At 43.8% G+C, this 11,803-nt stretch overlaps 1 protein-coding gene across 12 annotated transcripts in view; it reads left to right on the top strand.

The window, feature by feature from the left end:
• The window catches only part of Fn1 (fibronectin 1), a 68,671-nt gene that overhangs the window by 777 nt on the left and 56,091 nt on the right, over nucleotides 1-11,803 (top strand). For all 12 annotated transcript variants that reach the window (NM_019143.2, XM_087564878.1, XM_087564875.1 and 9 more), the window contains 8 exon segments: nucleotides 699-827; nucleotides 1,590-1,727; nucleotides 2,935-3,066; nucleotides 4,118-4,255; nucleotides 6,832-6,987; nucleotides 9,165-9,356; nucleotides 9,906-10,085; nucleotides 10,707-10,883. In NM_019143.2, coding sequence (NP_062016.2) covers nucleotides 699-827; nucleotides 1,590-1,727; nucleotides 2,935-3,066; nucleotides 4,118-4,255; nucleotides 6,832-6,987; nucleotides 9,165-9,356; nucleotides 9,906-10,085; nucleotides 10,707-10,883 — 1,242 coding nt within the window.

The following is an 11,803-nucleotide window of genomic DNA, read 5'->3' as shown; positions in this document are numbered from 1 at the left end:
TTACCAACTGGAAAGAGATGTTGTTAGCTCAGTGCTTTGGGGGATACCTCAGGGCTCCCCCAAAAGGATTCTTCATTAAGAGCAGGGATATGCGTTTCTCTTCCAGATTTTCAGAGACCCACTCTTCCTTTAAAAGTTCTCCCTCCTTTTTTTTTTTTTCTCTCTTTTTCTTTTGGAGATGATCTCACACTGTAGCCAAAGCTAGCCTGATGTTCTCCAGGCTTGTGTTCAACTTGGAGCAATTCTCTTGCCTCAGCTTCTACAGAGCTGGGGTTTACTGGCATAGTCACCAGGACACCCAACTTAAAAGTTTCCTTTCTTGTCTTATTTGATGTTGTTGCTGTTAAGATTGAAGCCTTTCATGATTTAAAAGTATTTTCTACTTTTTTGCCTCTCAGAATGTTTCCATTCTGCTGATGTAGTTCCCCTGACCAGATGGACATGACGTCATTGTATAACTTTTAACCATGTTAAAAGATAAGAAAAAAAAAAAAAACCCTAAACGTCCATCTGCATAGACAATGCTTAAATCTTTGACTAGCTAGCTCCCACATCAAAATTTTAGGGAAATATTGCTTTTTAAGAGTTTTTGTGTTTGTTCAGGCTCACCAAGTCAGTTGGCAAAATTCAGTAACTTTGTAGGGGAAAAAGGGGAGGAGGGATGAAGCTGTCATAACTTTCCCCTCAATTCTTCACAGCTGGCTGTTTTGACAACGGGAAGCATTATCAGATAAATCAGCAGTGGGAACGGACCTACCTAGGCAACGCCCTGGTTTGTACCTGCTATGGAGGAAGCAGAGGTTTTAACTGCGAGAGCAAGCCTGAACGTAAGTGGAAGGCAGTCTGGTCCCTGGCAGAAATGATGCTTTAAATAAAAACACATTTGCTCTTTCCTCCACCCTGCTAAGAATCACTTGTAATTCTCTCTTAGTAAAACTTCTTCTCCTGGCTTTTCACGTGCTCTAAAACAAATGCAATCCAAATTAGTTTCCAAAGCCTTCATTTTTATTCTTTTGATTGGAAAATGAAAGGTTTTGCATGTCTCCCTTCAAAAAGAAAACTTATAAAAGTTTGCTTGTAAAGGCTTAATTTATTAGAAAGTTATCTCAGATCTCTGGCTCCCGATTATGGACCAGAAACTGCTTTGAAGCACTGAGTTGTAAAGTGATTTGTTAGCTGCAGTTTCTGAGTCTTCGAAGCCCCTTCATCTGCTTCTTGTGAATTACAGCAGGCCCTTCCGAGCGGCTGCTGAGGGAGGATACAGGGGAAATATTTCAGTAGGGCTGACAAAAGCCAACGCCTGCTGGGAAGAAGGCAACCTTCAAACTGTGTCCCTGTGACCCTTGAATTGATTTCCCTGGCTTGAGACTGGAATTCCAAATCTTTCCTTTGCAACTCAGCTGGTCTCAGGGTGTGGCTTTTTCCTGAGAATTCTTTACATTATAAATAAGAGAGCAGTGGAGAGCTTGCCGAAGGTCAAGAGCCCTGGTTCTGTTAAAGCCTAACTTGAAATTTGTCTCACTTTAGTTTCAATGTAGCGGTGTATGTATGTGAAACTCACACGGGACTTTTTTTTTTCCTTTCCACAGCTGAAGAGACCTGTTTTGACAAATACACTGGAAACACTTACAAAGTGGGTGACACTTATGAGCGCCCTAAAGATTCCATGATCTGGGACTGTACCTGCATTGGGGCTGGGCGAGGCAGGATCAGCTGTACCATTGCAAGTAAGAAAGGCCTTGGGTGATATGATGATGGAGGTCACATATACACGTCGCTTTCTCTGTCCTGTCCCTGCCTCCATCTGTTATCCTTGTGACCAAACCCCATGTGGTCACTCAGCTAGCTCTTGTACTTCTGAATGATGGATCTAAACAGAGATGGAACTCCTGTTCCTCTGTGTGTGTGTGTGTGTGTGTGTGTGTGTGTGTGTGTGTGTGTGTGTGTGTGTGTATGTGTGTGTTTAGGTGTGTGTGTAGGTGTGTAGGTGTGTGTGTGTGTGTGTGTGTGTGTGTGTGTGTCATGTGCCAGTGGAAGATCTCTTGGTTCTTTTCAATAAGATATGCACAAGGGATGTACCTATTTTAAATTACTTGGTCATCTTTAAGCGAGATGATTGATCAACTATCATCCTCAGCTATGAGCCAGATGAGCTTTTGTTCTTTGTCATGGAGTCTGGTTCTGTGTGATGAATAGATTAGATTGGGGAGAGAATCTTGCCGTTCTCAAATACAACACAGAATGATGAGCAGTGTGTCTCCAAGGAACTTTGGGTGCTGGGCTGACTCTCAGGAAGTCTACAGCTAAGGCAATCTTTCTAGTATGACTCATTGGGTTGCCAGAACTTTCTATTAATAAGACTTTCTTATATTTAAAAGTTAGGTTTTTTTTTTTTTTTTAAAGAAAGTCCTCTGTCCAAAAGAACCATCAGTCCCTTCTGAATAGACCAAACCAACATTTCCAACACTTAATGTCCAAGTTTCCTGGCAAAACCCAAGAGTCAATGGTACACAGTAAGACCCTGCATACAATTCAGCCATTGGCTTTAACAGCCTAAGAAAGTGTCAGGGTTTCCATGTTCATGAGTGTGTATACTTGCTTTCTGCCAGAAATTGGAGCGCTACACCCATGCAGCTCACCTTGCTGTCTAAGAGGAGTCTAGGGAACAGATTATCTGTGACCTCCCTGAGGAACCATGATTTATGACTTCTTGCCATCCAGATTTCTCCATGGCTAACAATTGACCCGAAGTGAGCAGATATGTTGTTGGCCTTCTGCTTTTTTTTGGGGGGGGGGCAGGAGAGCTGATCTCAGGGTTAACGATCACATCTTGGCCAACATAAGCACTTATCTCAGGAGGAACACAAGATCAGCACCCCCAGAATTCTCTGAATCCCTTTCCCCTAATGTTTATTTACCTTTGATCTGTAACAGATCGCTGCCACGAAGGGGGTCAGTCCTACAAGATTGGTGACAAGTGGAGGAGGCCACATGAGACTGGTGGCTATATGTTGGAGTGTTTGTGTCTGGGGAATGGAAAAGGGGAATGGACCTGCAAGCCAATAGGTAAGTGGCTCGCACATTCAGGTGATTGTGGGGGAAGGAGGAGCAAGCAGAGCTCTAACCTGTGTAACCCAAATGACTGGCCAGGCTATCTGAATCACAACGTAAAAACTAGTGAAATGATCTGATCCCCCAGCCTTAAGGAAATCAGATCCCGAAGTATGAAATGTAAAGAAATCCTAATTTTGTTTCAAAACACAAGGTAGAGTTAAAATCTTTAGGAAAAAGCGATTTCTTTTGTTCACATATGAGGCACTCTCCTCGGTGAAGACATCCTATTTAATGGGGGAAAAAAAAATCACACTATTGACATATTTCTTGTTGGGACACAGTGAGTTAAAACACAAAGTGCCACATGGCTTCCTCCGGTCACTCCTTGGTAATTTCCTTAAAAACAAACATTGAAGGTTGTGGGGTTTTTTGTTTGGTTTATTTATTTATTATTTATTTAATTATTTACTCTCTCAGCCTCAGTTGTACTCTGTGAATCCCAAAGTTTGGGGTTCTATTTCCTAGCTCTCCAAGTCAGACTTGTTTTTCAAATTAGTTTTTGTTTTTTACATTAGTCTAAAGTTTAAAGAGCTCTCCTCTCATTCTTTGTAGGTCGTTCATAACTTATATTGGTTTAGTTTAGGGACACACACAGATAAGTGGTAGATAGTACTTGCTGAAGCAAACTAAGGTCCTGGGTTCAATTCCCAGTACTGCATTAATGAATTTAAAAAAAAATGGGATTTTTGCATAGGGTCATCTCCCACAGGGTACAGACATACATTTCTTTCCACTTGAAATGCTAGTGGGAAGCCTGGGACTGCCAGAAAATGCAGTCTGTGTACTCATTAGGAAAACAGAATTTGCCTGCCAGTGGGGCTGGGGCTTCCTCTTGCTTTGGCTTCTTGCTATGTGCTTAGCTTCAGGGCGTGCCTGCTCCTCTGAACAGAGTGCCACTTTGAGACATGTGGCTGGGGTTTGGTTTTTGCTACACTTTAAATTACAGGGAGATGCTATAATTTTAAATAGCCTTTCCCCCTTCTTTCTTTTTGCTCTCCTACAGCTGAGAAATGTTTTGATCACGCTGCTGGGACTTCCTACGTCGTGGGGGAGACCTGGGAAAAGCCCTACCAAGGCTGGATGATGGTGGACTGTACTTGTCTGGGCGAAGGCAATGGGCGTATCACCTGCACCTCCCGGAGTAAGTTTTAGCTCTTTTCTGTTGAACACACAGCCCGCCGTGGCTTCTGGATTCCTAGAGAGAGTTGTAACACTGGATAATGCTTTGGCAACCCTACGGTGTCATAAGATGTCCAGAAAAACTGCATAACCAACACATTCTGCTTCTCCAGAGGACACCGAATAACTAGAAAAAGCAGTTCTCAGTTCAACAGGGCCTTAGGCGCCAGCTAGGAAAAATAAAAAGAGCCTTAGTGGTTATTCAAGTGCTGAGTGGGTCTTCTTAGATCTGGAGATTATCAGAGAGATGTTTTCCTGGTACTGAGGACAATTAAATCCCTAAAGTGGCAGATAAATGACTCCTTTGACGTGGGGGAGCCATTGACATGGAAACAAAAGGCTGTGAGTGCTCAGATTTCCTCCTATGTTTGAAGTTTAAATAAGGGTTACTGACTAAAGGAGACTCTAATGGAAATGAGAAGTGTCCTGTATTATCCTTTGAATAGGAAATTTCTGTGTGTTTTCTTTATTGGGCAGAGAGACTGTTAAATTATAAGCTACCCTTGCTCCTACACTACAATGTGAGTAGTAAGGATCTCACTTTGTGACTTAAATATTGCTGCAAATGCAGACTCAGAAAAAAGATCAACCATGGATTCAGGCAAATGTATATACACACAAGGCCAGAGGTCAAAGGGAGGTGTCTTCTCTGCCAAGACCCCAGCTAACAGTGTTGTCAAACCTGAACTTGTTTACAGTATCTTTGTTGAAACCCCCAATGCTGAGCCTTGTTAAGTGGTTAATACACAAGCCTTTCTCATCTTTGACCCATTGCCGGATCGATATTTCCCTTCCTATACAACCACACACAAACTGAGTACTTAGAAAATTTCACCGAACACATGGTGTTTGTTTGAGAAACGTAGCTTGCTGTCCGAAGAGTTTTCAGTGATCGGTAAGAGTCTGAATTAGATTTCTTTCTACATTTGTTGGTTCTGTGTGTGGAGGTGGGAGGTACACATACCACAGTACACATGCCTGTGGAGGGCAAAGGACAGTTTGGACCATGCAGGGTGCAGTGACCTCAGGCTGTCAGGTTTGGTGGCAAGTGCCTTTACTCACTAAGCCAGCTCGGGGGCCCAGAATTAGATGTCTAATTTCTCTTCAGCTAAAACACCACCACACAAGTCTTGGAAGGCTGAAGAGTATCACAGTTTTAAATCAGAAGGTCTAAGGAGTCTATACTCTTGGGGGAAACATTTGTTCGTTTTCCATGACTTATTTTTGCTTAGCAAAGAATTTGAATTTGGGTGGTATTTTTTACTTATTATTTTAAGCTGGATGAACAAAACACATTCAAGATATCTAGATTTGATTTGGGTTTGGTTTTTTGGTTTTTTTGGGTTTTTTTTGCATTCACTTAAAAATTCATGCTTCAGCAAATTCCAAGGCTGTTGTTAGTTTGAATTCTACGGGTGGAACTTTGAAGGCCCAGGCAGCAATTAAAACTTCAAGACAATCTTAGGAGGGAGAAGGATGCCTGAGGCCAGTTTTCTTATAGCCATAAGAGACAGCATCCTTAACTCCAGAAGAGTCTTTTAACCATGGAATGAGGCCATTTTGTTGGTGACTTTTATGTTTGCTGTTATTATTTCTTTAATTATTACTATTTCTACTGCTATTATTACAATTATTATTGTACAGGGAGGATTCCCATAAGCCCAGGCTAGCCTAGAACTTACTATGTTGCTGGGAGACACCTTTATCTCTTCCTAGGTTTTTTTTTCTTTTTTTTTTTTTTGGTTCTTTTTTTCGGAGCTGAGGACTGAACCCAGGGCCTTGCGCTTCCTAGGCAAGGGCTCTACCACTGAGCTAAATCCCCAACCCCTACACCTTGATCTCAATATTCCTGCCCCTACCTCCCAGGAACTGGGGCTGCAGGTGTTTTAGGGTAGGGCAAGAAAAGAGAACCTTCAAGCCAAAGAAATTGTTTTTCCACAGAAATCCTTTTACATAACAAGTGGAGGAAGCTGGGTTCTTAGGTTCTTATCATTTTATAGCTTCCCTGGGGCAGTTGAAAGGGAACTTCCTTCCTATTCTTTCTAGTGTTCTGAGGAGAGTTAGCCTTTGAGAGGGCCATGGGCTGTAATTACCATGAGGAGGTCTGGAAGACACTGCGCTGGAGTGAATAGAATGCCAGAGAATGAATTGAGTCAAAGAAGCAATGTAGAAAGTCTTAATTTTTTTTTAATCAATATAGACACTGAACAATTTCTTTTTTCTTTCTTTCCTCCTTTTTTTCTTTCTTTCCTCCCCTTCCTTCCTCCCTTCCTCCCCCCCTCCCTCCCTCCCCCCTCCCTCCCTCCTTCCCTCCTTCCTTCCTTCCTTTCTTTCTTTCCTGGCAAATGGAGAGGTGGGGCCGTACTGTAACAAACCCGAATATCTGAATTTTACTCCCTGCATCACCAGCACTGGGGAGGATGTACTAACACCAAGAGCGGCGTAGAAGCATTGAACTGCCACATCCTGTCTTTGCGTGAATGGCTGCTTGTCGGTTACTAGAGCATTTCTGTATTCAATGCTTCTTTCCCCACACAGACAGATGCAATGATCAGGACACCAGGACGTCCTACAGAATTGGAGACACATGGAGCAAGAAGGACAACAGAGGGAACCTGCTCCAGTGTGTCTGCACAGGCAACGGCAGAGGGGAGTGGAAGTGTGAGCGACATGTTCTACAGAGTGCTTCAGCTGGTGAGCCTCTGGGGCTGGGGAGGAGCACGGCGTACCATGCCAGACCGACTAAGAGAGTTTCAGCTAAGAAGTTGGGATGGTTTACATAACTTTGTTTAAAAAAAAATATTCACTCTATATTTTGAACAAAATTGAATGGAATGAAGTTGGGAAATGCATGTAGCACTCCAAGCTATAACAGAGGTTTGGAAACCATGGAGGTACTCTGGCAGTGACTTGGTCAGTATAGTGTTTGCCTTCTGAGCATGAGGAACAGAGTTCAGTGCCCAGAACCAGAGTAAATATCCAAGTGTGATGGTGTTAGCATCTAGCACTGAGTAGGTGGAGGCAGGAGGATCCAGGGGATCACGGACCAGCCAGTTTACCCTACTTTGGAGGTGGGGGTGGTTCCAGGTTAGGGAGTGATTGTGTGGCTGTCCAGCCCGCTCTTCCTGGGGGATTTAGGGGGAGTCCTGTTCTAGGTTTGAGAGAGATAGTGTCTTCGAAAATAAGATACATGACTCTGGGCTTAATCCCTGCCCTCCGCATGCATAAGCTCTTCACACACATGCGCACATAGATAATGTACATGCGCCCTCACTCACGTGTGCAAGTAGTAGTGAGTGCATGTGTGGTGTGCACTTAGAATCCTTAAGCCCTGGGTTCAATTCCCAGCACCCTCCCAGAACACCCCAATAATTACTGTATAGATTTGAAAGAATAACAAGACATAACAATATTTGTACCTCGGATGTTTTGTCTGAGTCTGAGGAAGGGCTCAGAGCCCTTGCCGACCACGTGTAAAGCCCTGGTTTTGGTTCCCCATTACTAAATAAAAGGAGAGGGTGTGTTGTGCGTGTGATTCCAGGGGTCAGGAAGTAGAGGGAGGATGATCAGAAGTTTAATGTCATCCTTGGCTACTTAGTGAGTTCTGGTCAAACCTGCTCAGCTTAAGACGCTGTCTCTCTCCACACACAAACCTGAAGAAGGAGATACAGCCGTTGTAGGCGGCACCTTCCCGTTACCTCCCCCTTACTGCGCTTGGTGTTTCCATTTAGCTCTTACTATGTGATATTCCATTCCAGCCCTGTTACTTAGCCTCTTAGCAATCAATCATTTAGCTAATAGTAATTAGATTTTTCCCCTTTTGATGAGTTTATCTTGACCTAATTAATCCTTGTGAAAGCAAACAAGGTTACATTTAATGATCTCTACATCATCTAATTATCATCAATAAAAACAGCTATTGGCAATAAGAGGTGAGGAACAGTTGCAGATGTCAGTCTACTGAACTAGATTAAGGATTAACTCTGCGTTAAGTGGGATAAACAATACACGTTAACCATTTTTATGGCATCACTAATATACTGAGGTATTTCATTATTAAAAGGTTTGAGAAACACCATTAAACAAAACCTCTTCTATGAGGGCCTTCTAAATGGTGGGCCTTGACACCATCGGCGTCCTTTGCCTGAGTGATCATTGGGTACTCACCAGCGCTGGGGGAGAGGCTAGATTCCCTGTAGAAGCTCTTCCACTGCCAGCCCTGCTGGCCTTCGAAAGACAGATTTCTAAAAGAGAAGCTAGCATATTGAGTTAACTATCAGGAAACTTGTGAGGATTGATTGCTTTTAGGAAAACAAACTCATATTCTAAGTAATTCTGCTGAGCGCCGACACCCAGGAAGAGGACTAACTTAGGAAGTCTGCGACTCTCCAGGGTGTCCTCCTGAGAGCTAAGTTTTAGAGAGGACAGGATATCTCCTGTGGATTTTGGTGGTCTCTCAGGGAGAGGCAAGACCACACACTGTGCACATGAGAGCTATGATGGAGGAAAGACAACGCAGACCCTTTCAGGTGAAGGGGGACCAATTGGGGGACGGGAAGAGCAGGGCAGGAGCATGACACCCCAGGCATAATGAGCAACTTAACAGGGCAGGGAAGGCTAGCAGCCAGGCAGGAGGGGAGTGGAGCTCATAGATGAGCTGCTTCCTAGCAGGCCTGAAGGTTCGCTGTGTTGTGTGACAGAATGATGTTTGTCACTTAGGTGTACTATTCAGGTGGCTCGGCTGAGATTATCTGAGGAGTCTTATGGATCACTTCTTGGGCTGTATGCAGAAGTTCAGAGTCAAGCCAAGACTCTGGCCTCCTTGACTTCTGGCTTCTAGCTTTATAACTTTTTCATTCTCATGCTCTTAGGATCTGGCTCCTTCACAGATGTCCGAACAGCTATTTACCAACCCCAGACCCACCCCCAGCCCGCACCGTACGGCCACTGTGTCACAGACAGCGGTGTGGTCTACTCTGTGGGAATGCAGTGGCTGAAGTCTCAAGGAGACAAGCAGATGCTGTGCACTTGCCTGGGCAATGGCGTCAGCTGCCAGGAGACAGGTAGGCGCTCTACAGCAACACCAGAGGACCGATATTTAGTGTCTGCAATAGCTTATATTATTTATTCGTAAAACAATAAGCCCAGAAAAGTCTCTAATCCTGTGATAAAGATCACAGTGGTTGATTTTCTTTTTTTCTCAAATAGCCAATAAACTGTACTCTTGAGTTCAATTTGGAATTATAGATGTCTTTCACCAGCACACGGCCTCTTCTGTGTCAAGACCTCTCTCTTTCAAAATTGTTTTTTCTAGAGTAGCCTTATAGACTGTTTCTTCTGATGGGACTGTAACCATGTATCCCCATCTTTGAGTCATAATAACTTGTATCAATAAAGGATTACAAATGGGGAAACTGAGTCACTGGGTAGCAGAAGTGTCTCTGAGTGACATTAACAGAGGAACTCTGGCTCACCTTAACCAGCTGACTTGACTTTTCGTCTTGCCCTGTTAGTCGCACAGTCTCTATTTAAATTAGAAATTTGCCACCAGCGGGGTCAGGGGTGAGGGTAGGAAACAACGTGGCTGACCGAGATCTTGGTTATGCTCGTAGCTGTGACCCAGACTTACGGTGGCAACTCAAACGGGGAGCCCTGTGTTCTCCCGTTCACCTACAACGGTAGGACCTTCTACTCCTGCACCACCGAAGGGCGGCAAGACGGACATCTGTGGTGTAGCACAACTTCAAATTATGAACAAGACCAGAAGTATTCTTTCTGCACAGACCACGCGGGTGAGTGTCCCGGGAGAAACCCGATCAGGGCAATAGTCCATCCTTGCCGTACACACCCTTCTGCGTGCCAGCAGTCAATCATTAATTCTGAGGCTGCACAGGAACGACCGCTTTGATCTATTTGGACCCAACAGACACAGATAATCCCGCAGCAGAGGCAGTTTCCATGTCCCTTAGCCCCACTGGGGAAATGTCACCAAGGGAAGAAGCCCTACGGTTTGATTATTTTGACACGTACAGATTATGGTGTGATTAAAGGCACTCAAGTATTGAAATCAGTGGATGATCCCACAGAGCCGAGGAACACACAGGATAAATGTCAAGGGTGCTGGTACTTATCTTCTGTGTAGAGCTGTATTTTACACAAAGCTATCATTTAATCTTTTTTTTTCCTTTGGCTGGGAAAATGAGAAAACATGAGATTTAAATCTATTTCGAAAGTGAAGATGAAAATCCACTAAGAAGCTTAGGGCTGTATTATCAGATATCTTTTATTTGCGGATAGGCCCTCTGGGAATTAGCAGCCGGAACCTGGCTCTGTCTAAGCCTTCGGTAGTCTCTCCTTGTCGCACACCCCAAAGCTCAGCGGTAACCTTCCTGTCTGTGTGTTGTCTTGGGCAGTTTTGGTTCAGACTCGAGGTGGGAATTCCAATGGTGCCTTGTGCCACTTCCCCTTCCTGTACAACAACCGGAATTACACCGACTGTACTTCTGAGGGTAGGCGGGACAACATGAAATGGTGCGGCACCACCCAGAACTACGATGCCGATCAGAAGTTTGGATTCTGCCCAATGGCTGGTAAGAGGAAGCCCTGTGAGTTATGCATGCGGACCCCAGCAGCCTGTTGACCCCAGCAGCCTGTTGACGCAGATTCCTTCTTTTCTCCCTGAGACAATGTGGGAAGTAGGATGCATAGCTGCATTAAAGCTTATCTTTGCAAATTGAGCAAACTGTCAATGGCAATGATTATTGATAAGCTTTAAAAATCTCGTTGACGCGATTAAATGTCCATGCCGGGTACTTTTTAGAAGTCTTCAAACATGAATTCACAAAAAAAAAAAAAAATGTATCTTTAAAGTAATAGGACTGGTTGTCCCGGACTAATAGTTATGGACACATAGACAGCTTGCCTGGCACCGTAGTTATTAAATACTAAAGTGACTGAAATAAGTCAGAAAAGTTATTTTTTGGCAAATACAGGACTGTCCTCAGTTTACCTGGATACAGAAAGAGGATTGGGGTTTGCTTACTGTTTGTAAGTTTTGAGAATCCTGTAGAAGGCATTTTTTTCCCCAGCTCTAGAACCAGGAGCCTGAGGGTCGCGGAGAGTCATGAATTCAGACTCAAGGAAACTATTTATACTTCCTCCATTTTTGTCATTTCAACAGAAGATGACATTGGGTTAAGAGGGACAGTCACTTTCTTACCTGGGATTTTAGGCTCAAACAGTTTTCCTTTGAGCCAGACTGAGTTAGAATGGGTGAAGTCACCAGGCTGTAGTAAGATCCAGTCCTCTAGACAATGAGAATCAATGAGTGTATGAGGTTTCGTGGTCTAATCTTCTTTTGGGATTTCTCTCCAATCTCCTCTGGCCCAGTACTTTTCTGGAGAGTTCAAAACTCATCCTTCATCCAGCAAGTCTTCCTCTCAAATGAGAGAGAATTCTCAGGATTATCAAATAAGACGGCCAACTTCATATGCTTATCTGTGTGTATCTC

Source organism: Rattus norvegicus, chromosome 9 (assembly GCF_021556685.1).
Source record: "Rattus norvegicus strain SHRSP/BbbUtx chromosome 9, alternate assembly SHRSP_T2T, whole genome shotgun sequence".
Classification (NCBI taxonomy): Eukaryota; Metazoa; Chordata; class Mammalia; order Rodentia; family Muridae; genus Rattus; species Rattus norvegicus.
The sequence above is the reverse complement of the archived record's forward strand: the minus strand, read 5'-3'. Positions and strand labels throughout refer to the sequence as shown.